Genomic DNA, 26329 nt, shown 5'->3' with positions numbered 1-26329 from the left:
GGCAAAAGACTTTGTCTATTTATCCTATCCATGCCCCTCATAATTTTGTAAACCTCTATAAGGTCACCTCAGCCTCCAACGCTCCAGGGAAAACAGCCCCAGCCTGTTCAGCCTCTCCCTGTAGCCCAGATCCTCCAACCCTGGCAACATCCTTGTAAATCTTTTCTGAACCCTTTCAAGTTTCACGACATCTTTCCGATAGGAAGGAGACCAGAATTGCACGCAATATTCAATAGTGGCCTAACCAATGTCCTGTACAGCCGCAACATGACCTCCCAGCTCCTGTACTCAATACTCTGACCAATAAAGGAAAGCATACCAAACACCTTCTTCACTATCCTATCTACCTGCGACTCCAATTTCAAGGAGCTATGAACCTGCACTCCAAGGTCTCTTTGCTCAGCAACACTCCCTAGGACCTTACCATTAAGTGTATAAGTCCTGCTAAGATTTGCTTTCCCAAAATGCTGCACCTCGCATTTATCTGAATTAAACTCCATCTGCCACTTCTCAGCCCACTGGCCCATCTGGTCCCGATCCTGTTGTAATCTGAGGTAACCCTCTTCGCTGTCCACTACACCTCCAATTTTGGTGTCATCTGCAAACTTACTAACTGTACCTCTTATGCTCGCAGCCAAATCATTTATGTAAATGATAAAAAGTAGAGGGCCCAGCACCAATCCTTGTGGCACTCCAATGGTCACCTCCCAGACAATTCATTTCAGATTCCCACCACCCTTTGGGTGAAAAATAATTTCCTCAAATCCCTTTTAACGTTTCCTCTTAAAATTGTGCCCCCATATTGTCCCCTTCCCATTAACGCACCAACAGCCTCTCTCTCTCTCTCTCACTAATGCCCCTGTGCTCTCTCTCTAACTCTCTAGCATGTTCACTTTCTCACGAACTCCTGCTCTTTCTATCTCACTAACTCTACCATGCTATCTCTCGCTCTCTCTCTCTCACTAATTGTACCATGCTGTCTGTCTGTCTCTCTCTCTCTCTCACTAACTCTACCATGCTGCATGTCTCTCTCTCTCGCTAACCTTCCTCCAGGTGTCTCTTAGTAACTTTCACATGCTGTCTCAAGTGTGTGTGTATGTCTCTCTCTCTCTCTGCGTTACTCTCTGTCTCTCTCACTGTACTGTGCACTCCCTCGCCTGCTTACTCTCTTGCACACTCTCTCTCTCTCCTGTGTGCTCACTCTCCCACTAGATCTCCAGCACTGGCACTCCCTTTAACTTCCCCAAAACATCACTCTCATTCCTCTCCAATGATTAAAAGGAACTCATATGCACAGAGTTTACTGAATCAAGAGCTCTGGCTGATCTAATCCTTTACCCAGGGTCACCTAGAACTCATCAAGATGGAATCTAGGTTATTGAGCTCAAAGTAGTTCGACATCACATAGCTAGAGGACTAATATACTAACAATTAACACTACCAATATGCTGTTCTAACCATTTCTGAGGCTCCTGGGTTTTGATGCTCCAAACTACTCGTAGGAAGATCAGGCTGCCAGATAGAACAAACATAGAAAAAGATGATCATTCTGCCCACCAAGTTCGTGCCACCTTTTTCAGGATGGAATCTAGTCGAGGGTTTCAGGGGTTTATTTACAGAATAACAGATAGATACTGGGAGTGAGTTACAGACTGGAATCTAATTGAGGGGTTTGAGTTGTTTTAATATAGGATAAATGGAAGTATGTTCAAGATTGAATTCTAATCAAAGGGTTCGGTGTGGTTTATATATAAAACCATGCTGGGAGTTTTCTATAGGCCTCCGAATAGTCCCAGAGATGTAGAGAAAAGGATTGCAAAGATGATTCTCGATAGGAGTGAGAGACACAGGGTAGTTGTCATGGGGGACTTCAACTATCCAAATATTGACTGGGAACACTACAGTACGAGTACTATAGATAGGTCAGTTTTTGTCCAGTGTGTGCAGGAGGGCTTCCTGACACAGTATGTAGACAGGCCAACAAGAGGCTAAGCCACTTTAGATTTAGTACTGGGTAACGAGCCTGGCCAGGTGTTAGATTTGGAAGTAGGTGAGCACTTTGGAGACAGCGATCACAATTCTGTCAGGTTTACTTTAGTGATGGAAAGGGATAGGTGTACTCCACCGAGCAAGAGTTACAGCTGGGGGAAGGGAAATTACGATGCAATTAGGAAAGAGTTAGGAAGGGTAGATTGGGGGAGGAAACTGCAGGGGATGAGCACATTAAAAATGTGGAGCTTATTCAAGGAAAAGCTCCTGTGTGTCCTAGATAAGTATGTACCTGTCAGGCAGGGAGGAAGACATAGAACGCGTGAGCCGTGGTTTACTAAGGAAGTGGAATATATGGTCAAGAAGAAGAAGAAGGCTTATGATAGGGCAAAATGTGAAAACTCAGATAGGATGCTTGAGGGTTACAAGGTAGCCAGGAAAGACCTAAAAAGAGGGCTCAGAAGAGCCAGGAGGGGACATGAGAAGTTGTTGGTGGATAGGATCAGGGTTAATCCTAAGGCTTTCCATAGGTATGTCAGGAATAAAAGAATGACGAGAGTTAAATTAGGGCCAATCAAGGATAATAGTGGGAAGTTGTGTGTGGAGGCAGAGGAGATAGGGGAAACACTAAATAAATATTTTTCAACAGTGTTCAACATAGAAGATGACAATGTTGGCGAGGAAGATACAGAGATACTTTCATCTAGATTAGAAGAGATTGAGGTTCATAAGGAAGAGGTATTGGAATTATTACAGAATGTGAAGATAGACAAGTCCCCTGGACCAGATGGGATCTATCCTAGGATCCTCTGGGAAGCAAGGGAAGAGATTGCCGAGCCCTTGGCATTGATCTTCAAATCATCTTTGTCTGCAGGAATAGTGCCTGAGGACTGGAGGATAGCAAATGTGGTTCCTCTGTTCAAAAAGGGTAGTAGAGACAACGTTGGTAATTACAGACCAGTGAGTCTCACTTCAGTTGTTGGTAAAGTGTTGCAAAAAGTTATAAGAGATAGGATTTATAACCATCGAGAAAAGAAAAATCTAATCAGGGACAGTCAGCACGGTTTTGTGCAGGGTAGGTCGTACCTAACGAATCTTATTGAGTTTTTTGACAAAGTGACCGAACAGGTAGATGAACGTAAACCGGTTGATGTGGTGTATATGGATTTCAGCAAGGCGTTCGATAAGGTTCCCCACAGTAGGCTATTGTACAAAATGCGGAGGATTGGGATTGTGGGAGACATAGCAGTTTGGATCAGTAATTGACTTGCTGAAAGAAAACAGAGGGTTGTAGTTGATGGAACATGTTCATCTTGGTGTCCAGTTACTAGCGGCGTACCGCAAGAGTTGGTGTTAGGTCCACTGCTGTTCATCATTTTTATAAAAGACCTGGATGAGGGCATAGAAGGGTGGGTTAGCAAATTTGCGGACAACACTAAGGTAGGTGGAGTTGTGGATAGTGATGAAGGATGTAATAGGTTGCAGAGAGGCATAGATAGGATGAAGAGCTGGGCTGAGAGGTGGCAAATGGAATTTAATGTGGACAAGTGTAAGGTGACAAGTAATCTAATCTAATCTAATCAGAGTGATACACTTTGGACGCAGTAATCGGAATGCAGAGTACTGAGCTAATGGTAGGATTCTTGGCAGGGCAGATGAGCAGAGGGATCTCGGTGTCAGTGTACACAGATTCCTAAAAGTTGCCACCCAGATTGACATGGTTGTTAAGAAGGCATAGAGTATTTTGGCCTTTATTAATAGAGGGATTGAGTTCCGGAACCAGGAGGTTATGCTGCAGCTGTACAAAGCACTGGTATGGCCACACTTGGGAGTATTGTGTACAGTTCTGGTCACCGCATTATAAGGAGGATGTGGAAGCTTTGGAAAGGGTGCAGAGGAGATTTACTAGGATGTTGCCTGGTATGGAGGGAGGGTCTAACGAGGAAAGGCTGAGGGCCTTGAGGTTGTTCTCGTTAGAGAGAAGAAGGTTGAGAGGTGACTTAATAGAGACATATAAGATAATCAGAGGGTTAGATAGGGTGGACAGGGAGAGCCTTTTTTCAAGCATGGGGAAGGCAAACACGAGGGGACACAGCTTTAAAGTGAGGGGAGATAGGTATAAGACAGATGTCAGAGTAGTTTCTTTACTCAGAGAGTAGTAAGGAAATGGAATGCATTGCCTACAATGGTAGCAGATTCATCAAGTTTAAGCTCATTTAAGTCTTCATTGGACAGGCATATGGATGTAAATGGAATAGTGTAGATGGATGGGCTTCAGATTAGCATGACAGGCCGGCGCAACATCGAGGGCCGAAGGGCCTGTACTGCACTGTAATGTTCTAAAAAAAAACAAGATAAATAACCCGGAATGAGTTACAAGCCAGAATCTAATCTAGGGGTTCAGGTGGGGGGAGGGTTATATATTAAATAATAGACACCTGGAAGAGAATTACAGGCTGGATCCTTATTGACAAGTTCAGACTAGTTTATATGTAAAATAACAAATACCTTGAATGAGGTATAGACTGGAATGTAATTGAGGAATTCAGGAAGTGAGGATAGTTTATAAGTAAAATAACAGATACCTGGGAGAGAGTTACAGACGAGAATTTGATTTGGGGAGGTTTATCTATAGAATAAAAGACAGCTAAAGCTGAGCCTCTCTCCACCTGTTCCTCTCACCTGATTGGGTATCTCTCTCCAGGATCCCTCCCAAGATGGAAGAGCAGGGGCTGGATGGTGTAGTCCTTTTGATCGTGTGTTGTGACACCGGTCACATTCTGTCCTGGGCAGAAGTTAATCCCCTGAAATTATATAAAAAAGATTTATGTTTTGAGAAAATTCCTGTTGAAACTTTTCAATCACTATGTTCTGAAAAAATGTGACTAGTGAAAACATTGGGATGAGAGAATCTTTGGAGAGCATGTGTGAGCCCCTAGAACACTGAGCCCAGTCAGTACAGGAACAGCAGGAGGCCATTCAGCCCATCATGGCTGCTCCACTATTAACTCAAGCCATGGCTGATCTGTACCTCAAACCCCTTGACTCAGTTTTGTTTAGTGCACTTTAGATACCCTCATCCAACAAAAAGCTGACACACACACACACAGACACACACACAGACACACACCCACCCACACACACACACACACCCACCCACCCACCCACCCACCCTTCGGTCCAACCCGTCCATGCTGATCAGATATCCCAACCCAATCTAGTTCCACCTGCCGGCACCCGGTCCATTTCCCTCCAAACCCTTCCTATTCATATACCCATCCAGATGCCTTTTAAATGTTGCAATTGTACCAGCCTCCACCACATCCTCTGGCAGCTCATTCCATACACGTACCACCCTCTACTCACTATTGCAGACTTTCTGTGGGTCACACTTAAAAACAATACACTTCTGTGCTGTGAACTTTGCCCAAATAGTTCCTCCAAGATCACTTGTGAATTTCACTGTTTGCTAATTTTCCCAGATGCACTTCGATGTCCAGCGATACACGCATTCAAACAGCAAAGGCAGGAACTGTGCACTCTCCAGCACTGACCTCACCATGTGCTTCCTTTGTCTGTTCTCCTCCCTTTTAAAACTGCTGTTGTTTTGACTTTTTTTTCCAAAGTTCCAAAACAATGTAACAGCATATAAAACAGTAATTGTTGTTCCTGGAATTTGAGGAAATCACCTCCAACACCTAAAATACCTCAAAAAAGGAGCAGCTGTTACAGCCAGAAATTTCTCCTGTCCTCCATCTTGGATTACCCACACACACATCTCACACTTGCATGCATGCACACACACTCGGACAAATCAACCACAACTCTAACAGTTAGAGAGACAATATTCATCAATCCCTTCAACATTCTCGCTACATGAATGCTGCTAGTGTCACAGGGACTGCCTCAAATTGAAAAGGCTAGAAAACTTACATTTCTGACATCAGATGGCAAACCTGGGGAGGGAGATCAGGTGAACGAGAGATTTGCAGGATATATCTGCAGTCTAACTGTATACTGTATGAGGCAGGTGAAAACAAAGTAAGAGAGAAACCTGCTGGCAAGGGTATAAATAGAATTATGGAAGGGGGCTGAAATCACCCCGTTAAAATTGTAATAGGTGAAAACTATGAAAAGTGAGATAAAATGTCACTTACATTGATGAATATAAGGCTGGATTCTGTGTTGCTGCCATGTGTCCCACCCATGAATTGCCAAACTAATGAGACTCCCTTCCTGATGAGAAGCCCTTCCTGATGAAAGGCTTATGCCCAAAACGTCGATTCTCCTGCTCCCCAGATGCTGCCTGACCTGTTGTGCTTTTCCAGCACCACACTCTCGACTCTGATCTCCAGCATCTGCAGTCCTCACTTTCTCCTAGACTCCCCCCTCACTTTGGTGGGGATGATCCAAACTGAATGAAATGTTTATAATTGTGCTGTGTCGAGTACAACTCAGGATCTAACAGGAATCCTGGTGAAAATGAGGTAAGAGTTTAAAGAAAGAGAGTGTAAGAGTCTGAGAACAGAACCAGGAAATTAAATAGGTAGCGACACCAACACAGTCAATAAAGTATGGAACTGGCAAAAAGCACAGCAGGTCAAGCAGCATCAGAGGAGCAGGGGAGTCAACGTTTCAGGTCAGAATCTTTCATCAGCTTCTGCAAACAACTACACAGAACAACAATTTGGAACATTTAAAATGTTAAACAGAGTGCAAGGAAAATGTATTCTGTTCAATGGAAAGAAGAAACCAAGCAACTGTGGGGCTCCACAAATGAATAAACATGGGAGGGAACAACCAAATGTTAGGAAGACATCAAGTACACTGATAGCAGATATGTTGATAAAGGAGAATATACAGAGACATTAGAGAGAAGTCAAAAACAATGAGGATGGCAGAGGATGAATCGAAATAACCATAATGAATGGTGGAGTAGGTCAACGGCTGAACTGCCTATTCCTGTTCTTATGTTCCGCAGGCTCATTATGAAAAAGAAACCTCTCTGATGGAAATAAGACCATTAAGAAATAGACAGAATAGTATCATAAGTAATAAAAGAGAGTTCCAATAATACTTGATCAATATTTCACTTCAGTATTTATCAAGCAAACAGAAGAATACACACAACTTTGAACAATAAGATGAATACCCAGATTAGTGCATTTAAAATAGAAAATGCAAATTAAGAAGGGGAGTAGAATATGCATAGGAAACCACAGAGCAGTCAGTTTAACACTGATATTTGGAAAAATAATAGAATCCTTCCAAAAGGAGAGAAATGGTCATCTAGAAACAAGAAATATAAAAATGATTATTTGAAATGGATTTTGAGGAGATAACAGAGACAGTATACAATGATAAAGCAGTAAATATAATTCAGGTGGATTTTCAAAAGACCTTCAAGAAGTGTCATAATAGATTAATGAATAACATCAGAGAATGTAGGGTCAGTGGCAAGTGGTAAGGTGGATTGCTAGCTAGTTTCAAGACAGAAAACAGAATATGAAAGGAAAGGAGTGGGATGGGGGATTATTCAGGGTATTTGTAGGTGGGAAGTGGCGTTCTATAGGACCAGTGGATGGCACTATTACATTTTACAGTAACATTATAATTGAAAACAGAATTTCTCAATTCAAAGATGGCACCAAATACGAGGGGAAATTAGTCAATATTGAGGAGGACTGCAATAAATTACAAGAGGTCATTAATAAGCTCTCAGAATGAACAGATAATTGGTAAATGAAACAAACAGAAATTGCAGGAGAATCTCAGCAAACCTGGCAGCACCTTTTCAGGATTTAACTTTACAGGTCCAGGGACTCTTCTTCAGAACTTATGGTAGCTTGGAAAAGCTGGCACATATGCTAAGGATAGCAAGGAGGGAGTAAGCAACAGGTGGAGACAGAACCCAGAGGGACAAAAAGACACGCAGACAAAGGAATTGGTAATGGTAAAACAGGGAGAAAAAGCTGATAAAGGGGGCCATTAGTAGGTGAAAATAGGTTGGCTATGATGAAAGTGTTGTCCTTGTTTGCTATGATCTGCCTGTACTGCTTGCAAAACTTCTTACTGTATTTAGGTACATGTGACTACAACAATAAATCCAATAAATCAAATCAAACGTCATGCCAAGACCTGGGATGGCAGGTTGGGTAAAGCACATGTATTGAACTCCAAAAATGTCGTGAAGTGGAAACATGGCGACAGGAGAAGACCAATCAGCCTGCTGAGCTAGTTTCACCATTCAATGTGATCATAGATCATCATCTACTCTTCAGTGGCTGTTTCCTCACTTGGAGGAAGTGGCAGAGTCTGGATAATCGCAAACATTATGGCCTTGTTCAGGAATGGTTGCGAGGATAATCCAAGTGGAAAATGAGATGCTGTTCTTACAGCTTGCATTGAGCTTTGCTGGAGCATTGCAGCAAGTCCAAGTCAGAAATGTTGGTCAGGCACACGGTGGTGTATTGAAGTGGCAGGCAACTGAAAACTTGGCATTATTTTTGCGAACAGAGTATACGTGTTCTGCAAAGCATTCACCCAGTCTACGTTTTGTCTCCCAAATGTAAAGGAGACCATACTGTGAGCAGCCAATACAGTAGGCGAGATTGACAGAAGTGCAGGTAAGGCTCTGCTTAAGCTGGAAGATGCATTGGCGCCTTGGATAGTGAGGAGGGAAGATGTAAACGGACAGATATGTGTCAAACCTGAGAAAATGGGTGAGATTCTCATTGATTTGCATCAGTGTTCACTGAGGAACGGGGGGATGAATTCTGAGATTAGAGATTGAAGTTTGTTTACTCTGGGTCACGTTGAAATAAGGAGGGAAGATGTGTTGGGTAGGCTAAAGGATATTAAGGTGGACAAATCCCCAGGATCAGATGGGATCTATCTCAGGTTGCTGAGGGAGGTGAGAGAGGAAATAGCTGGGTCCCTGACAGATATCATTGTTGCATCCTTAAATACAGGTGAGGTGCCAGAGGACTGCTCATGTTGTCCCCCTGTACAAGAAGGGTAGTAGGGATATTCCAGGTAACTACAGACCAGTGAGCCTGACGTCGGTGATGGGAAAGTTGCTGGAGAAGGTACTGAGGGATAAAATCTATTTATATTTAGAAATGAATGGGTTTACCAGTGATGGGCAACATGGCTTTGTGCGGGGGGAGATCATGCCTTACCAACTTAATAAGAGTAATTTGAAGAAGTGACCAAGTTGACAGACGAAGGAAGGGCTGTTGATATCATATACACGGACTTTAGTAAGGCATTTGATAAGGTTCCCCATGGTAAACTAATGGAGAAAGTGAAGTCACATTGTGTGCATGGTGTTCTAGCTAGGTGGATAAAGAACTGGTTGAACAACAGGAGACAGAGATTAGTAGTTAAAGGGAGTTTCTCGAAATGGAGAAAGTTGATCAGTGCTGTTCCACAAGGATCAGTGCTGGGGCCAATGTTGTTTGTCATATACACAAATGATCTGGAAGAGAGTATTGTTGGTATGATCAGCAAGTTTTCAGATGACCCAAAGATTGGGGGAGTAGCAGAAAACATAGGGGGCTGTCAGAGAATACAGGAGAATATAGACAGACTGGAGAGTTGGGTGGAGAAGTGGCAGATTCTAATTCTAGAGCGAATTATACAGTAAATGGAAGAACCTTGGGAAAAGTTGATGAGCAGAGAGATCTGGGAATTCGGGTCCATTGTACCCTGAAGGTTGCTGCACAGGTGGATAGAGTGGTCAAGAAGACATATAGTATGCTTGCCTTAATAAGACAGGGTATTGAGTATAAGAGCTGGCAGGTCAAGTTAAAATTGTACAAGACACTGGTTCGGCCGCATTTAGAATACTGTGCACAGTTCTGGGGTGCCACATTTCCAAAAGGATGTGGACGCTTTAGAGAAGGTTTATGAGGATGTTGCCTGGTATGGAAGGTGCTAGCTATGTGGAAAGGTTGAGTAGGTTAGGTTTGTTTCCATTAGAAAAAAGGAGATTGAGGAGGGACCTAATTGAGGTTTACAAAATCATGAAAGGTATAGGCAGGGTGGATAGAGACAAGCTTTTTCCCAGGGTAAAGCATTCAATAACGAGAGGTCACACTTTCAAGGTGAGAGGTGGAAAGTTTAAGGGGGATACATGCGGCAAGTACTTTACACAGAGGGTGGTAGGTGCCTGGAACACATTGTCAGCAGAGGTGGTAGAGGCAGGCATGGTAGATTCATTTAAGATGTGTCTGAACAGATGCATGAGTAGGTGGGGAGCAGAGGGATACAGATGGTTATGAACTGGGCGACAGATTTAGACAGTGGATTTGGAGGGCCGAAGGGCCTGTTCCTGGGCTGTACATTTTCTTTGTTCTTTGTTCTATGTTACACCTTGTGCAAATATAAGGTAAGAAGCCATGGGGCTGTTGGGAAGTGTTGGAACCGGAGGAGTGGACCATGATATCCCAGAGGAACAGACCCTGCAGAATGCTAACCAGGGACGAAAGGGGAATATATGTCTGGTGGTAAAAATGTGTCACCTCACATGTCTCTGCATCTGCTACCTATCCACCCACTCCACCAACTTGTCAATGGCCTTTTGGAATTCTACTGTCCTTCTCACTGTTCACAATTCTTCTAAGTTTACTGTCATCTGCAAACTATGAAATTGTCCACTGCTCACCAAGATCCAGATTGTTAATACAAATCAGGAAAAGTAAGGGTCCAAATACTGATCCCTGTGGAACTCTACAACAAACCTTCCTTTAGCCTGAAAAATATTCACTGAGCATTACTCTTTGCTTCCAACAGAGTGCAGGGAATCCTCAAGGGAGAAAGTGAAGAGCCAGAGGTGGTGGTGCATGTCGGCACAAATGACGTCGGGAAGAAGACGAGGGACATTCTACAGCGGGACTTCAGAGAATTTGGAAGGCTGAAAATCAGGACTTCCAGGATGGTTATCTCTGGTTTGCTTCCAGTTCCTCGGGCTGGAGTGGGTAGGAACAGGGAGATAATGGACTTGAATGTATGGCTGAGGAACTGGTGCAGGAATAAAAGATTTAAACTTTTGGGTCACTGGGGTATGTTTTGCGGAAAGGATAAATTATACAAGAGGGATGAGTTGCACCTTAACAGGTGGGGGACCAGCATTCTGGCAGGCAGTTTGCCACTGCAACACAGGTGTGGGGGGAGGGGACAAACTGGAAATTTAAGAAGAAAGTTAAAGGGAAAGTGAGAATAAGAGAAGTTAAGAAAGACAACAGAATCAACGGAGCAGCAAACTCAAGAAGGAATCATACAGTATGGTCAAGTAAAATAGGGATTGATGGGAAGGATGTGGGCAGTAACAAATTAAAAATATTATATATGAATGCACGAAGCATTAGAAATAAGGTGGATGAGCTTGAGGCTCAGTTAGAAATTGGCAGATACGATGTTGTGGGGATAACTGAGACGTGGCTTCAAAGGTACAGGGCCTGGAAAATGAATATTCAAGGCTATAGGTGCCAACGAAAGGACAGACTGACAGGCAGAGGGGTTGGGGTGGCCCTGTTGGTGAGGAACGATATTTAGTCCCTTCTGCGGACGGACATAGAATCAGGAGATGTAAAGTCAGTATGGATACAGCTGATAAATTCTCAAGGGTATAATGGGAGTTATCTACAGGCCCCCAAACAGTAGTCTGGATGTAGTGTGTAAGTTGAATAAGGAGTTGAAATTGGCCTGTTACAAAGGGGGATTTCAAAATGCAGGTAGACTGGGAGAATCAGGATGGTACTGGACCCCAAGAAAGGGACTTTGTGGAGTGCCTCCAAGATGGATTCTTAGAACAGCTTATACTGGAGCCTACAAGAGAGAAGGCAATTCTGGATCTGGTGTTGTGCAACAAACCGGATTTGATCAGAGACCTCAAAGTAAAGGAGCCATTGGGAGGGAGTGACCACAATATGATAAGGTTTAATCTGCAATTTGAGAGGGAGAAGGGACAACTGAAAGTGTCAGTGTTGCAGTTGAACAAAGGGAACTATGGAGCTATGAGGGAGGAGCTGGCCAAAGTTCAATGATGCAATACCCGAGCAGGGACGGCAGTGGAGCAACAATGGCAGGTATTTCTGGGTATAATGTAGAAGATGCAGGATCAGTTCATTCCAAAAAGGAAGAAAGATCCTAAGGGGAGGCAGGGGTGGCCGTGACTGACGAGGGAAGTTAAGGACTGTATGAAGATAAAAGAGAAGAAATATAACAAAGTAAAGATGAGCGGGAAACTGAAGGACTGGGAAACTTTAAAAGAGTAACAGAGGATAATTGTTTCCATGGTGTACATCACTATGACTCTGTGTTTGCTGTTATGTCTCTATTAATCAATCCTTTAGCTCAGCATGCCAGTTCATTTCATAGAGCACAGCTTTTATCGCCACACAGCATGCCCTAATTTAAGTTTAAGATACTAGTCTTGGACCCAAGTTTCAGCTTTTCAAATTGGATCTAGAATAGTGGTTAGCACTGCTGCCTCACAGCGCCAGAGACCCGGGTTCAATTCCCGCCTCAGGCGACTGACTGTGTGGAGTTTGCACGTTCTCCCCGTGTCTGCGTGGGTTTCCTCCGGGTGCTCCGGTTTCCTCCCACAGTCCAAAGATGTGCAGGTCAGGTGAATTGGCCATGCTAAATTGCCCGTAGTGTTAGGTAAGGGGTAGATGTGGATGTAGATGTAGGGGTATGGGTGGGTTACGCTTCGGCGGGGCGGTGTGGACTTGTTGGGCCGAAGGGCCTGTTTCCACACTGTAAGTAATCTAATCTAATCTAATCTAATACAATCACATGGCATTTGCTGTCACCTAGGGATATCTTTATTGCGAAGTTATTAACTAATCCTGTTAATTTATAATGTCAGAGAGGGTATGGCTTTGTTGGAATTGTAGCTTGCCACTGATTCTTCCAACTGACCTCAGTGATGGATCACAGTTCCTTCGGTGTCACCAGTGTTCCAAAATCCTGGAACTAACATATTAATGACATTGTGGACCTACATATTGCACAAGGACACAGTCAAGAAGGCATCTCACCAGCACCTTCTCAAACACAACAAGGAATGGAAAATAAATGCTGGCCTAATGTACAGGAAAATTAGGGTCTGTCTGGGGGAAACTCATATTGATGCTTTTCTGGGATATGAATGGGACCGTGACCTTTCTTTACCACTAGTAATAGCTAGCGATTAGCAATAGGACTGACTGAACCAAATCTCTTAAACACACAGAGATTATGATCACAAGGATCAAAAGCTACCCTTTTCCAATCAGTTCCATGAATTTCTCCAGTCCATTTTTTCCTTGCTAATATGAATAAACCTCAGTGGTGTCAGCACCATGTTACCCGAGAGAGAGAAAATAGGGCCCCTCAAGGAGGAACCACAGGGGAGGGACAAGGTACTTAATGAATATTTCTCCTCTATGTTTACCACGGTGAAAGACATGAAGACTTGGGAACTTGGGTAAGTTAGTGGTGATACCTTGGGGACAGTCCATATCACATTAGAGGTGTTGGACGTATTAGAATGTATGCAGGTGGATAAATCTCCTGACCAGATATATCCAAGAACATTGCAAGAGGCTGGAGAAGAAATTGCAGGGGCCCTGCCTGATATTTTTGCATCATCATTAGCCATGGGTGAAGTTCAGGAAGACTGGAGAATAGCAAATGTAGTTCTTCAAGAAGGACTGCAAAGAAAAGCCTGGGAACTATGGACCAGTAAGTTTAACATCTGTAGTAATTAAGTTACTTGAGAAGATTCTGAGGGATAAGATATACATGCATTTGGAAAGACAGAGTTTGATTTGGAGTAGTTAGTATGGCTTTGTGAGTGGGAGATCATGCCTCACAAATTTGTTACAGTTCTTTGATAAAGTGACCAGGAAGGTTGATGAGAGCAAGGCAGTAGACATAGTCTATGTGGATTTCAGTGAGGCTGTGGATAAGGTTCCACATGGTAGGCTGCTCTGGAAGGTTAGATGGGCAAGCTGGCAAATTGGATACACAATTGGCTTGATGGTAGGAAACACAGGGTCATAGCAGAAGGATGCTTGTTGGACTGGAAGGCCTGTGACTAGTGGCATGCCTCAGGGGTCGGTGCTAGGCCCATTGCTGCTTGTTATCGATATCAATAATTTACATTAGAATGTACAAGGCATGATTAGTAAGTTTGCAGATGATACTAAAGTTTGCAGATGATACTAAGAAAGGTGGTATTGTGAACAGTGAGGAAGGTTCTCAGAAATTGCAGCAGGACCTTGATCAGCTGGGGAAGTGGGGCGAGAAATGGCAAATGGAGTTCAGTATAGATTAAGTGTGAGGTGTTGCATGTTGGAAAGTCAAATCAAGATAGGAGTTTCATGGTGAATGGTAGGATCTTCAGGAGTGTAGTAGAACAGAGAGACATTGGAGCACAGGTGGAAGGTTCTCTGAAAGTGGAGTCTTAGGTAGACAGGGCAGTGAAGAAGGTTTATCGCACATTGACCTTTATCAATCAGAGTTAAAAATCACACAACACCAAGTTATCGTCCAACTGGTTTATTTGGAAGTACTAGCTTTCGGAGCGCTGTTTTTTTGTCAGGTAGCTAATGGGACAGGATCATAGGACACAGGACTAATGCGTTAATATGTAAATCCCAGAACTTCTTTCAAGTCATATTCCCTTCATCAGAGAGGGCACTGAGTATAGAAGTTGGGAAGTTATGTTGCAGTTAAACAGGATGTTGGTGTATTGTTTTCACTTTTGGTCACCTTGCTGTAGGAAGGATGTTATTAAACTGGAAAGAGTGCGGAAGAAATTTATAAGAATGTTGTCCAGATACAACAGACTGACTTATAGGGAAAGGCTGGACAAGTTAGGACTACATTCTTAAGAGCATAGGAGACTGAAGGGGGATCTTATAGAAGTGTATGAGATCATGAGAAGCATGGAAAGGGTGGATGCACTCAGTTTTTTTTCCCAGGGTTGGGGAATTGAGGATGTCAGTTTAAAGTAAGGGGGAAAGAATAAATGGGAACCTAAGGGGCAATCTTTTACACAGAGGGTGGTATGCATATGGAATGAGCTGTCAGCAGAAGTGGTTGAGGTGGGTACATTAACAACATTTAAAAGGCATTTGGACAAATACATAGATAGGAAAGGTTTTGAAGGATATGGACTAAGTGAAGACAAACGGGGTTAGTGTGGATGGTAATCTTTTGTCGGCACGGATCAGTTTGGGCCGAAGGACCTGTCTCTATACTGTAGGACTCTATGGCTCTTTAATGGAATCTTGTAGATGAATTGAGTTCCCGTTTTCACTACATAATTTCAAAACCTGAATGCACTGAACATGTTTCTGAGTGGGAAAAGCTCATATATTATATTTAATTTTTTTCCTCTTGTTGTATTCGTTGTGTGTGAGGTTTATCTCCCTTCCATCCCCATATCAACAAGCCTTTTCCCACACTTGTCCTCTTGTCCCATTGAGCTGCTGCTCCGGGCTCAGTCTGTAACAAATTTGGTCTCACCTGCTGCAGTTCCTCCCAGGAGTTACTCCATGTCCAGTAATGTGCCTTGTACAGATCGAACCGTACAGCCATCAACTCATTCCCTCGGTAGTAAAACACTGGCCTACACAGCAAGAGAGGAACAACTGAAATATCACTGAGCCACAATATTCTCAACAGATGAGTCAGACATCACATAAGACAAGACTGGGGCTTATTTTCCTGGAGCATCAAAGGCTGAGGGGTGACCATATAGAGGTTTATAAAGTCATGAGGGGAAAGGATAGGGTGAATAGCCAAGGTCTGTTCCCCAGGGTAGGGAGTCCAAAACTATAGGATATAGGTTTAAGGTGAGAGACAGGGAAAGATTTAAGAGAGACCTGAGGGGTAGCTTTTTCATGCAAAGGATGATGCGAGTATGGAACAAGCTGCCGGAGGAGGTGGTGGAGGCTGCTACAATTACAACATTTAAAAGGCATCTGGATGGTTATAAAAATAGGGAGGGTTTAGAAGGATATAGGCCAAATGCTGGAAAATGGGATTAGATCAGTTTAGGATATCTGCAGAGGGTGTTTGAAGGGTCTGTTTCTGTGCCATATAACTCTATGGCAATAACAAGATGCACATCGAAACCCCGAAGCAGGCAGTACATATTCTATATAATCCCATGTAATAACTGTTAAGAGAACTTCATCCTTTTGATTTGAATTGAAATCGAGATCATAAGACCGTAAGATAGCGGATCAGAATTAGGCCATTCGGCCCACAGAATCTCCTCCTCCATTCGATTATGGCTGATACGTTTCTTCATCCCATTCTCCTGCCTTCTTGCAAGCCCCTCGATCCCCTTACAAATCAAGAACATGTCTATCTGTCTTAAATAGACTCAACGACCTGGCCTCCACAGCCCTCTGCAGCAATGACTTCCGCAGATTCACTACATTCTGACTGAATATATCAGTTCTAAAGGGTCATCCTTAAAACCTGAGACTGTGACCTGAGTTCCTAGTCTCTCCAACCAGTGGAGACATCTTCTTCATGTCCACTCTATCCAGGCCTCTCAGTATTCTGTATGTTTCAATGAGATTCCCCTCTCATCCTTCTGAACTCTATTGAGAACACAGCCAGAGTCCTAAACCACTCCTGAAATGATAAATCTACTATTCATGAAATCATTGTTGTGAATCTCCTCTGGAACCCCTACATAACTGGCATATCTTCGCTTAGGTACAGGGCCTAAAATTGCCTGCAATATTCCAAATGCAGTCTGACCAGAATAGAACAAAGAAAATTTACAGCCCAGGAACAGGTCCTTTGGCCCTCCAAACCTGAGCCAATCCAAATCCACTGTCTAAACCTGTCGCCCAATTCCTAAGCATCTGTATCCCTCTGCTCCACATCTACTCATGCATCTGTCTAGACGCATCTTAAATGAATCTATCGTGCCTGCCTCTACCACTTCTGCTGGCAACGCGTTCCAGATGTGTCAATAAAAATATTAATAAAAATCTTGTGCTTCCTCTGAACCTGAGCCAGGTACCTGCTGATAATCTTATTCTGGAACAGCACAGGTGAAAGGTCGATCCCGTCCAATTGCCGATCAGTGGGTGGTTGAAGCCCAGCCAGTGTCAAGCTAGTCATGAATAGATCCATGACAGTACCCAGCTGATAACTGACCTGTAACCAAAAATAAAACCAAATTTCAGTTCCAAATCACTGAATGCAAAACTTGGTAGCTGAAGCACATTTTAATAGTGCAGGATTCTGCAAGTGGGGATCTCACTGCCTCCCCTCCTCCACCCTGATTAAGGCCCATGCGAGAGACAGCCTTTGTGCCCGCCACCAATTGAAGCCCTTAAGTGGATAATTAATTATCTCATCCCAATGCAACCTGAACGCAATGCAACCAGTGGCAGGTAGCTATAAGGAAAACATAAAGAGATAGAGGGTGCCCTCATTCAATTTCACCTATGGCTTGAAAAAAGACCTGGCATCGGGAATGAAGGGCAGCTGGACACACCCTCTGTCGCTGTCAACCCACTCCTCCCTGAGTCCTATTTCACTAATTATGTCAGGGTCCATCAACTGGGGGCCTGAGGCTGCTGTAGAGTCCACAGTAGCCACTGCCAAACCAATGGTGCTCCTGAACAACACAGAGCTTTCTGAGTGGCTCAGCAGTGGACATCCGAGCCAGCTTCCTTGATTCTGAACAAAGCCGCTGAAGCCAAGTTGGATCAGTATTTGGCAGGACTTCATGGAAAAAGCTGATGCAGGGCTCCCATCGGTATAGGAGATCCTTGTTGCCTCTAAAACATACAGTCCTGAATATTGTCTATGAACTGTATTTACACAATGACCTAACCTTGTACCTATTTTCTATAATGTCTTTTAGGACCACAGGATGTCCCAAAGTCTCACTACAGTGGCAAGTGAAAAGCCCTGCAATTCCTGGACTTTTAAAAAAAATACAAAATTGGGGATCCAAGATGGCAGCGATCTGAGCAGATCTACCTTGCTGAGTTCTGTACCCCAGCCCAGCAGTAGTGATTTTCTTTAACCCAACCCATCTTACCTTTTTTTGGAGAAAATTGATGATAAACAGTTGTGAAACCACTTAAATCCATTTGCAGTGGAGCCTCCAGTGTCTGAACAAGATGAGCGGAGAGGTTTTGATTGGCTGATTGATTGTTCGGGTGGCCAGAAACAAGCGGTCATCTATGAGTGCGGTTGTTCGAGCATTTCTCGATTATCCGACAATGCATGTCATAATGCGTTTAACTGATAACTAAATGCTGGGTTGCCTGGTGCCATTTTTATAGGGCCTTGAGATCTTGTTTGGATGGTCTGGGATTTGGATGGTTGATGTTTGGATAGTCGACGTTCTGCTGTAAATTATATTTTACCGAGCGAGGACAACACAAGGAAAGCATACAGCCAAGCACCAAGATATGGGACACTCGCTGAAAACATCGGGCAGGCCTGCACCTGTGATTGCAGCTGCAGCTCACTCAGCAGCCAAGAAAGAGGTACCTGCACAGCAGAACGTCGCTAAGAACTCACGGTGATGTAAGGGATGATCAATGAGTTAATGGAAGACAATCGTACTCAGCTGAAGTCAATTTTGGTCATTCTTCAAAAGCATGAGAAGGAGTTGGAAAGGCTCAGGAAGCGAGTTGAAGAGGTCAAGTAATGGACTGTGGCATCGGAGACCGAAGCTGAGACCTCAGTGGGACGGATCTAGGCCCTCGAAAAACAGGTCCAGGCCTTGACTGAACAGGTCAATGGTCTGGAAATTCGAGGAAGGAGGAAAAGTATCTGGATCGTTGGGCTGCTATAGGGAGTGGAAAGTGGGCAGCTAGCAAGCTTTTTTGAAGACTAGCTGCCAGAGTTTCTTGGCTGGGATGCTGAGGCAGATCCGGTGAAGGGTGACAGAGCTCACTGGTTGCAGTGTGCAGATCTGGTCTGGATTGGTGCCTCTGCCCAGTCCTGGTAAGATTTCAAAGCTACGGGGGAAAGCAGAGAGACACGGAATCTTCTAGAAAGATTGGGAAAGATCCACAGGCACTGACTTATTACAGAAGTAAGATAATGTTTTTCCAGGGCTTTTCTGCGGCAGTGATCCGTAAAAGGAAATCGTTAGATAATGTCAAGAGAAAATTAATGGACCTTGGTATCGATATTCAATGAGATACCGAGCGGTGATTCGTGTTACTCACGAGGAGATGGCGCAGACTTCTCAGAAAAAGTGAAAAATTTCCTGGACACCTTAAAATAAAGTGTTGGACGGATTTATAGACATGGACAATAATGTTTGTTTTTTTTCTCTTGCTATGTTTCTTCTGATGTTACCCTTTTCTTAAAGAAGCTACTCTTGTTTTTCCTCCAATTAGGATTGGTGTTGGTATATAGTTTGGGGTGGGTGGAGTGCTCACTATTTTGTCTGTTTCCTTCTGTTGCTTGGTAATAGGGCGTGGCTTGAGCTGGACGGGGGAATGGAGATGTGTGTGGGAGGTGTAAGTGCCCTCAATGGACAAGGGGTAGAGTTCCCCATTAAATGCCTTTTGTGTTTTGTAGTTTGTTTAGTTTTTTGGTTTTTTGTAAATAGACCCCACCAGTCTTCTTTTGTATCTGCTCAGCGTACTGTAAGTTGAATTCTTCCTCTCAGCAGGTCAAAGGTAGTTGTAAAGGATCATGGCGAGCAGTTTTCTTAAATGGTGCTTCTGAAGCATTAGAGGGATCCATTTGCCAATTAAAAGGAAAAAGGTATTGACAAGCCTCAAAAAGGAGAGAGTGGATGTTGTCCTGTTCCAAGAGATTCACGTTAATGACAAGGAACACTTGAAGTTACAGCAGGGCGGGTCTGATCGGATGTTTTTCTTGTCCTTGAACACTAACAGCAGGGGAGGCCATACTCGTCCAGAAGAATCTTTCATTTAGTTTAATAAATTGTGTTAAAGGTGAATATGGTCAGTTTGTTATCCTTAAGGCCCTAATATATGGTGAGGAATATGGTATTTTGAATGCCTATTGTCGTCCGGCCCAACCCCTTAGGTTTTTGATTGATGCACTATCTAAGCTGATAGCCTTTGCATTGCGGCATATTATCATAGCGGGGGGACTTTAATTGCCTTATGGATCCTGTGCTGGATAGAATGCCCAAAGGCCCCCCAAAGCTTTCTCCACAACCTAAACAGTTGGGTGATCTATGTATGTAGCTGAGGTTGGAGATGTCTCCACCCTACGGGCAGGGACTTTACATTCTTTTCCCATCCTCATAAGTGCAATACAAGGACTAATTTTTTCCTAACTCTCTCAGCTCTTCTAGATTCGGTGGTATCTTGTTCAATTGGGAATATTGCCATCTCTGATCATGTAGCAGTATGTTTAGTGGTCAAGATTAAGGATAATGTAATGAACTCACGGTGTTGGTGAATGGATCCCTTCATCCTCAAGGAAAGCAAGTTTGTTGAGTACTTTTGAGGGGAATTTGAAGCATTTTTGGCCACCAACTCAGGTACAGCTAGTGATCCATCCATTCTTTGGGAGACTGCTAAGGCCTATGCTAGAGGGATAATTACGTCATATTCGACCAGTCAGAAGCGACAGAAGGGAGAGCAGCAGCGTCTGCTCAAAGCATGATTGAAGGCAGCTGAGACAGTATATTACAGTTGACCGTCAGTGACTAAGCTGCAACGGATCACAGTCCTTCGATCCACCTTAAACTCTATACTTACGCATACAGCCAGGAAGGAACTGTCCTTTGCAACAAAGCTTGTTTGCTCGGCTGGGTAAATATTTGACATATCTGATTAGGAAGAAGAATGCCTCTCAATCTATTCCTTCTATTAGGGAAGGGAATGGGACTCTTACTTGTAATGCTACAAAAATCAATGCGGCGTTTCGGAGGTTCTATTCTGAACTGTATTAGTCTGAATGTTGTGAGAATAGACAGGATAAAATGGAGTCTTTTTTTAGGAACTTGGATCTTCCAGGGTTGTCTGCTGAGCAGGTGTCTCTCCTTAGTGCTCCATTAACAGCACAATGGATACAGGAGGGAGTGAGGCAACTTCAAAGTGGAAAGACGCCTGGCCCTGATGGTCTTGCCAGTGAGTTTTATTAAGAATTTGTATACATCCTGTCAGGGCCAATACCAGACATGTATAACTATTCATATAGTCGTGATTGCTTCCTGCCATCCTTGAGAGACACTAATATCTCTCTTATTCTCAAGAAAGGGAAGGCACTGGAGGACTGTGCATTTTATAGACCTATCTCTAAATTCTGATTTTAAAATTTTGTCTGAGACTTTGGCCTTGAGGTTGAAAGGGGTGTTGCTCTCTCTTGCTAAAGAAGATCCATACCCATCCATACCAACCAGATATCCCAACCCAATCTAGTCCCACCTGCCAGCACCTGGCCCTTATCCCTCCAAACCCTTCCTATTCATATACACATCCAAATGCCTCTTAAATGTTGCAATTGTACCAGTCTCCACCACTTCTTCTGGCACCTCATTCCATACATGTACCACCCTCTGTGTGAAAACGTTGCCCCTTAGATTTCTTTTTTATCTTTCCCCTCTCACCCTAAATCTATGCCCTCTAGTTCTGGACTCCCAGACCCCAGGGAAAATACTTTGCCTATTTACCCTATCCACGCCTCTCATAATTTTGTAAACCTCTAAGTCACCCCTCAGCCTCCAACACTCCAGGGAAAACAGCCCCAGCCTGTTCAGCTTCTCCCTAAAGCTCAAATCCTCCAACCCCGGCAACATCCTTGTAAATCTTTTCTGAACCCTTTCAAGTTGCACAACATTTTTCCGATAGGAAGGAGACCATAGTTGCACGCAATATTCCAACAATGGCCTAACCAATGTCCTGTACAGCCGCAACATGACCTCCCAACTCCTGTACTCAATACTCTGACCAATAAAAGAAAGCATACCAAACGCCTTCTTCACTATCTTATCTACCTGTGGCTCCACTTTCAAGAAGCTATGAATCTGCACTCCAAGGTCTCTTTGTTCAGCAACACTCCCTAGGACCTTACCATTAAGTGTATAAATCCTGCTAAGGTTTGCTTTCCCAAAATGCAGCACCTCGCATTTATCGGAATTAATCTCCATCTGCCACTTCTCAGCCCATTGGCCCATCTGGTCCAGATCCTGTTGTAATCTGAGGTAACCCTCTTCGCTGTCCACCACACCTCCAATTTTGGTGTCATCTGCAAATTTACTAACTGTACCTCTTATGTTCGCATCCAAACCATTTATGGAAATGACAAAAAGTAGAGGACACAGAACCAATCCTTGTGGCACTCCACTGGTCACAGGCCTCCAGTCTGAAAAACAACCCTCCACCACCACCTTTGAGCCAGTTCTGTATCCAAATGGCTAGTTCTCCCTGTATTCCATGAGATCTAACCTTGCTAATCAGTCTCCCACGGGGAACCGTTTTGAACGCCTTACTGAAATCCATATAAATCACATCTACTGCTCTGCCCTCATCAATCCTCTTTGTTACTTCTTCAAAAAACTCAATCAAGTTTGTGAGATATGATTTCCCATGTACAAAGCCATGTTGACTATCCATAATCAGTCCTTATCATTTCATAATCTGGAAAAATGACAGGAGCAGATCAAATGTTTCCTGAGAGGATTAAACTTCAGTCAGTGCTCTCGTCTGGAACACAAAGAGCCTGCTGTGAAGCTCTGCACAAGACACCCAGTTATTCAGAGTCGGAGGATGGTGACACTTGCTGGGCAGATACCAATTCTCAGTTCACAATTGTTCCAACTCTCCACTCACATCTTCGCTGATTTTCATCTGCAACCAGCAGCTGCTACAGCTTTTCCCTGTCATCAGCTTGTTTCAGATTAGACCAGACTCTTCTCTGCTGCCTCCTTGACACAGTGTCCTTGATATGTATGTACCGATCAGGCAGGAAAGAAATGGTCGTGTGAGGGAGCCTTGGTTGACGAGGGAGGTTGAATGTCTAGTAAAGAGGAAGAAGGAGGCTTACATAAGGTTGAGGAAACAAGGTTCAGACAGAGCAGTGGAGGGATACAGGATAGCCAGAAGGGACCTGAAGAAAGGGATTAGGAGAGCTAAGAGAGGGCATGAAAAATCCCTGGCGGATAGGATCAAGGATAACCCCAAGGCATTCTATGCGTATGTGAGAAACCTGAGAATGACGAGAACGAGGGTAGGTCCGATCAAGGACAGTGGTGGGAGACTGTGTATTGAGTCGGAAGAGATAGGAGAGGTTTTGAACAAGTACTTCTCTTCAGTATTTACGAACGAGAGGGACCGTATTGTTGAAGAGGAGAGTGTGAAACGGACTGATAAGCTAGAAGAGATACCTGTTAGGAAGGAAGATGTGTTGGACATTTTGAACAACTTGAGGATAGACAAGTCCCCCGGGCCTGACGGGATATATCCTAGAATTATGTGGGAAGCAAGAGAAGAAATTGCAGTACCGTTGGCAATGATCTTCTCGTCTTCACTGGCAACTGGGGTGGTACCAGGGGACTGGAGAGTAGCGAATGTTGTGCCCCTGTTCAAAAAAGGGAATAGGGATAACCCCGGGGATTACAGGCCAGTTAGTCTTACTTCTGTGGTAGGCAAAGTAATGGAAAGGGTACTGAGGGATAGGATTTACGAGTATCTGGAAAGACACTGCTTGATTAGGGACAGCCAGCACGGATTTGTGAAGGGTAGGTCTTGCCTTACAAGTCTTATTGAATTCTTCGAGGAGGTGACCAAGCATGTGGATGAGGGTAGAGCAGTGGATGTGGTGTACATGGATTTTAGTAAGGCATTTGATAAGGTTCCCCATGGTAGGCTTATGCGGAAAGTCAGGAGGCATGGGATAGAGGGAAATTTGGCCAATTGGATAGAAAACTGGCTAACCGGTCGAAGTCAGAGAGTGGTGGTAGATGGTAAATATTCAGCATGGAGTCCAGTTACAAGTGGAGTTCCGCAGGGATCAGTTCTGGGTCCTCTGCTGTTTGTAATTTTTATTAATGACTTAGATGAGGGAGTCGAAGGGTGGGTCAGTAAATTTGCAGATGATACAAAGATAGGTGGAGTTGTGGACAGTGAGGAGGGCTGTTGTCGGCTGCAGAGGGACTTAGATATGATGCAGAGCTGGGCTGAGGAGTGGCAGATGGAGTTCAACCCTGCCAAGTGTGAGGTTGTCCATTTTGGAAGAACAAATAAGAATGCGGAATACAGGGTTAATGGTAGGGTTCTTGGTCAGGTGGAGGAACAGAGGGATCTTGGGGTCTATGTACATAGATCTTTGAAGGTTGCCACTCAGGTGGATAGAGTTTGTAAGAAGGCCTATGGAGTATTATCGTTCATTAGCAGAGGGATTGAATTCAAGAGTCGTGAGGTGATGTTGCAGCTGTACAGGACTTTGGTTAGGCCACATTTGGAGTACTGTGTGCAGTTCTGGTCGCCTCACTTTAGGAAAGATGTGGAAGCTTTGGAGAGGGTGCAGAGAAGATTTACCAGGATGTTGCCTGGAATGGAGAGTAGGTCGTACGAGGATAGGTTGAGAGTTCTCGGCCTTTTCTCGTTGGAACGGCGAAGGATGAGGGGTGACTTGATAGAGGTTTATAAGATGATCAGAGGAATAGATAGAGTAGACAGTCAGAAACTTTTTCCCCGGGTACAACAGAGTGTTACAAGGGGACATAAATTTAAGGTGAAGGGTGGAAGGTATAGGGGAGATGTCAGGGGTGGGTTCTTTACCCAGAGAGTGGTGGGGGCATGGAATGCGCTGCCCGAGGGAGTGGTAGAGTCAGATTCATTGGCGACCTTTAAGCGGCATTTGGATAGGTACATGGATGGGTGCTTAATCTAGGATAGAAGTTCGGCACAACATCGTGGGCCGAAGGGCCTGTTCTGTGCTGTATTGTTCTATGTTCTATCTATGTTCTATGTTCTATGGTACATTAAAGTTCAATTACATGAGGCAGTGGAACAAGTCCTGAACAGATATTGTTATCAGCTGCAGCTGTTGTTTCTCAGCAGGTCAACATATAATTCATTGCACTCCCTCTCTCACTGGAATTAAAATGCATCATAATAATTCAGAACTATGTCCCAGACCAAAATCTGCCTTTTACTCCCCAGAGCTAATACCCATTCCCCACAACCGCTCCTTCTCAAGCTCTAGCCCCGAATATATCTCAGAATTTTACAGCACAGATGAAAGCCATTCAGGCCATCAGGTTCCCTCATTGTTTATTCTCCATGAGTATCCATGCACCCCATTTCATCTTACCCCATCAACACATTTCTCTATTTCTTTCTTTCTCTTATGTTTATTCAGTTTCCTCAGTCTATGCTATCTGCTTCAACAAATCCCTGTGGGATTAGAGTGGTGCTGGAAAAGCACAACAGGTCAGGCAGCATCCGAGGAGCAGGGAAATTGACGTTTCGGGTAAAAGCCCTTCATCAGGAATTGCCTGAAACGTCGATTTTCCTGCTCCTTGAATGCTGCCTGACCTGCTGTGCTTTTCCAGCACTACTCTAATCTTGACTCTAATCGCCAGCATCTGCAGCACCCACTTTCGCCTGCTCCCTGCAGGAGCACATTTCACACTTTATCACTTTACACTTACAGTGATTTACCCTAAAATCAATCAGCTTTCATAATTTAAAGTTCTCTGTCAGGACACCTCTTGGTACAATCACAAATTGGAGTGACCCTAAATTACAGAGATCACAGTAACTTTGCTCCCATCTGATGAAGAGATGCTCACCTGTCCAGCAGGTATGCGTCCTGGCCACCAGGCAATTGCAGGCTCCCGCATTCCTCCTTCAAATGTTGTCTCCTTTCCACACAAGAACGGACCATTACTCCCACCTACAGCAAAACAAATCTCAACATAAACTAACTGCAGGATAATCACTTTAGCTGCTGACACATTGATGGTCATAATTGTTTTCATGTAATATCCTTGAGTGCTATGACTATCTACAGATGATACAAATACCTCAGCAAGGGGCCCAGCAATCACTTCCCTAGCTTCCCACAGAGTTCTAGGGTACACCTTATCAGGTCCTGGGGAGTTTTCCATTTTTATGCGTTTCAAGACATCCAGTACCTCCTCCTCTGTAATATGGACATTTTTCAAGATGTCACCATCTATTTCCTCACATTCTATATCTTCCACATCCTTCTCCACAGTAAACAATGATGCAAAATACTCATTTACTATCTTTCCCAACCCTGCGGCTCCTCACATAGGCCGCCTTGCTGATCTTTGAGGGGCCCTATTTTCGCCCTAGTTACCTTTTTGTCCTTAATGTATTTATAAAAAAAC

General features: G+C 43.9%; 1 protein-coding gene across 1 annotated transcript in view; it reads right to left on the bottom strand.

Moving 5' to 3' along the window:
- Positions 1 to 26329, bottom strand: part of galns (galactosamine (N-acetyl)-6-sulfatase) — a 96317-nt gene that overhangs the window by 5372 nt on the left and 64616 nt on the right. Inside the window, exons 9-12 of the mRNA XM_072595770.1 lie at positions 25766 to 25869; positions 17033 to 17169; positions 15514 to 15616; positions 4672 to 4793 (exon numbers count right to left, since the gene is read on the bottom strand). Coding sequence (XP_072451871.1) covers positions 4672 to 4793; positions 15514 to 15616; positions 17033 to 17169; positions 25766 to 25869 — 466 coding nt within the window. The remainder of the gene's footprint in view (positions 1 to 4671; positions 4794 to 15513; positions 15617 to 17032; positions 17170 to 25765; positions 25870 to 26329) is intronic.

This window comes from Chiloscyllium punctatum, chromosome 26 (assembly GCF_047496795.1).
Source record: "Chiloscyllium punctatum isolate Juve2018m chromosome 26, sChiPun1.3, whole genome shotgun sequence".
NCBI lineage: Eukaryota > Metazoa > Chordata > Chondrichthyes > Orectolobiformes > Hemiscylliidae > Chiloscyllium > Chiloscyllium punctatum.
This window is presented reverse-complemented; position numbering and strand designations above follow the sequence as displayed.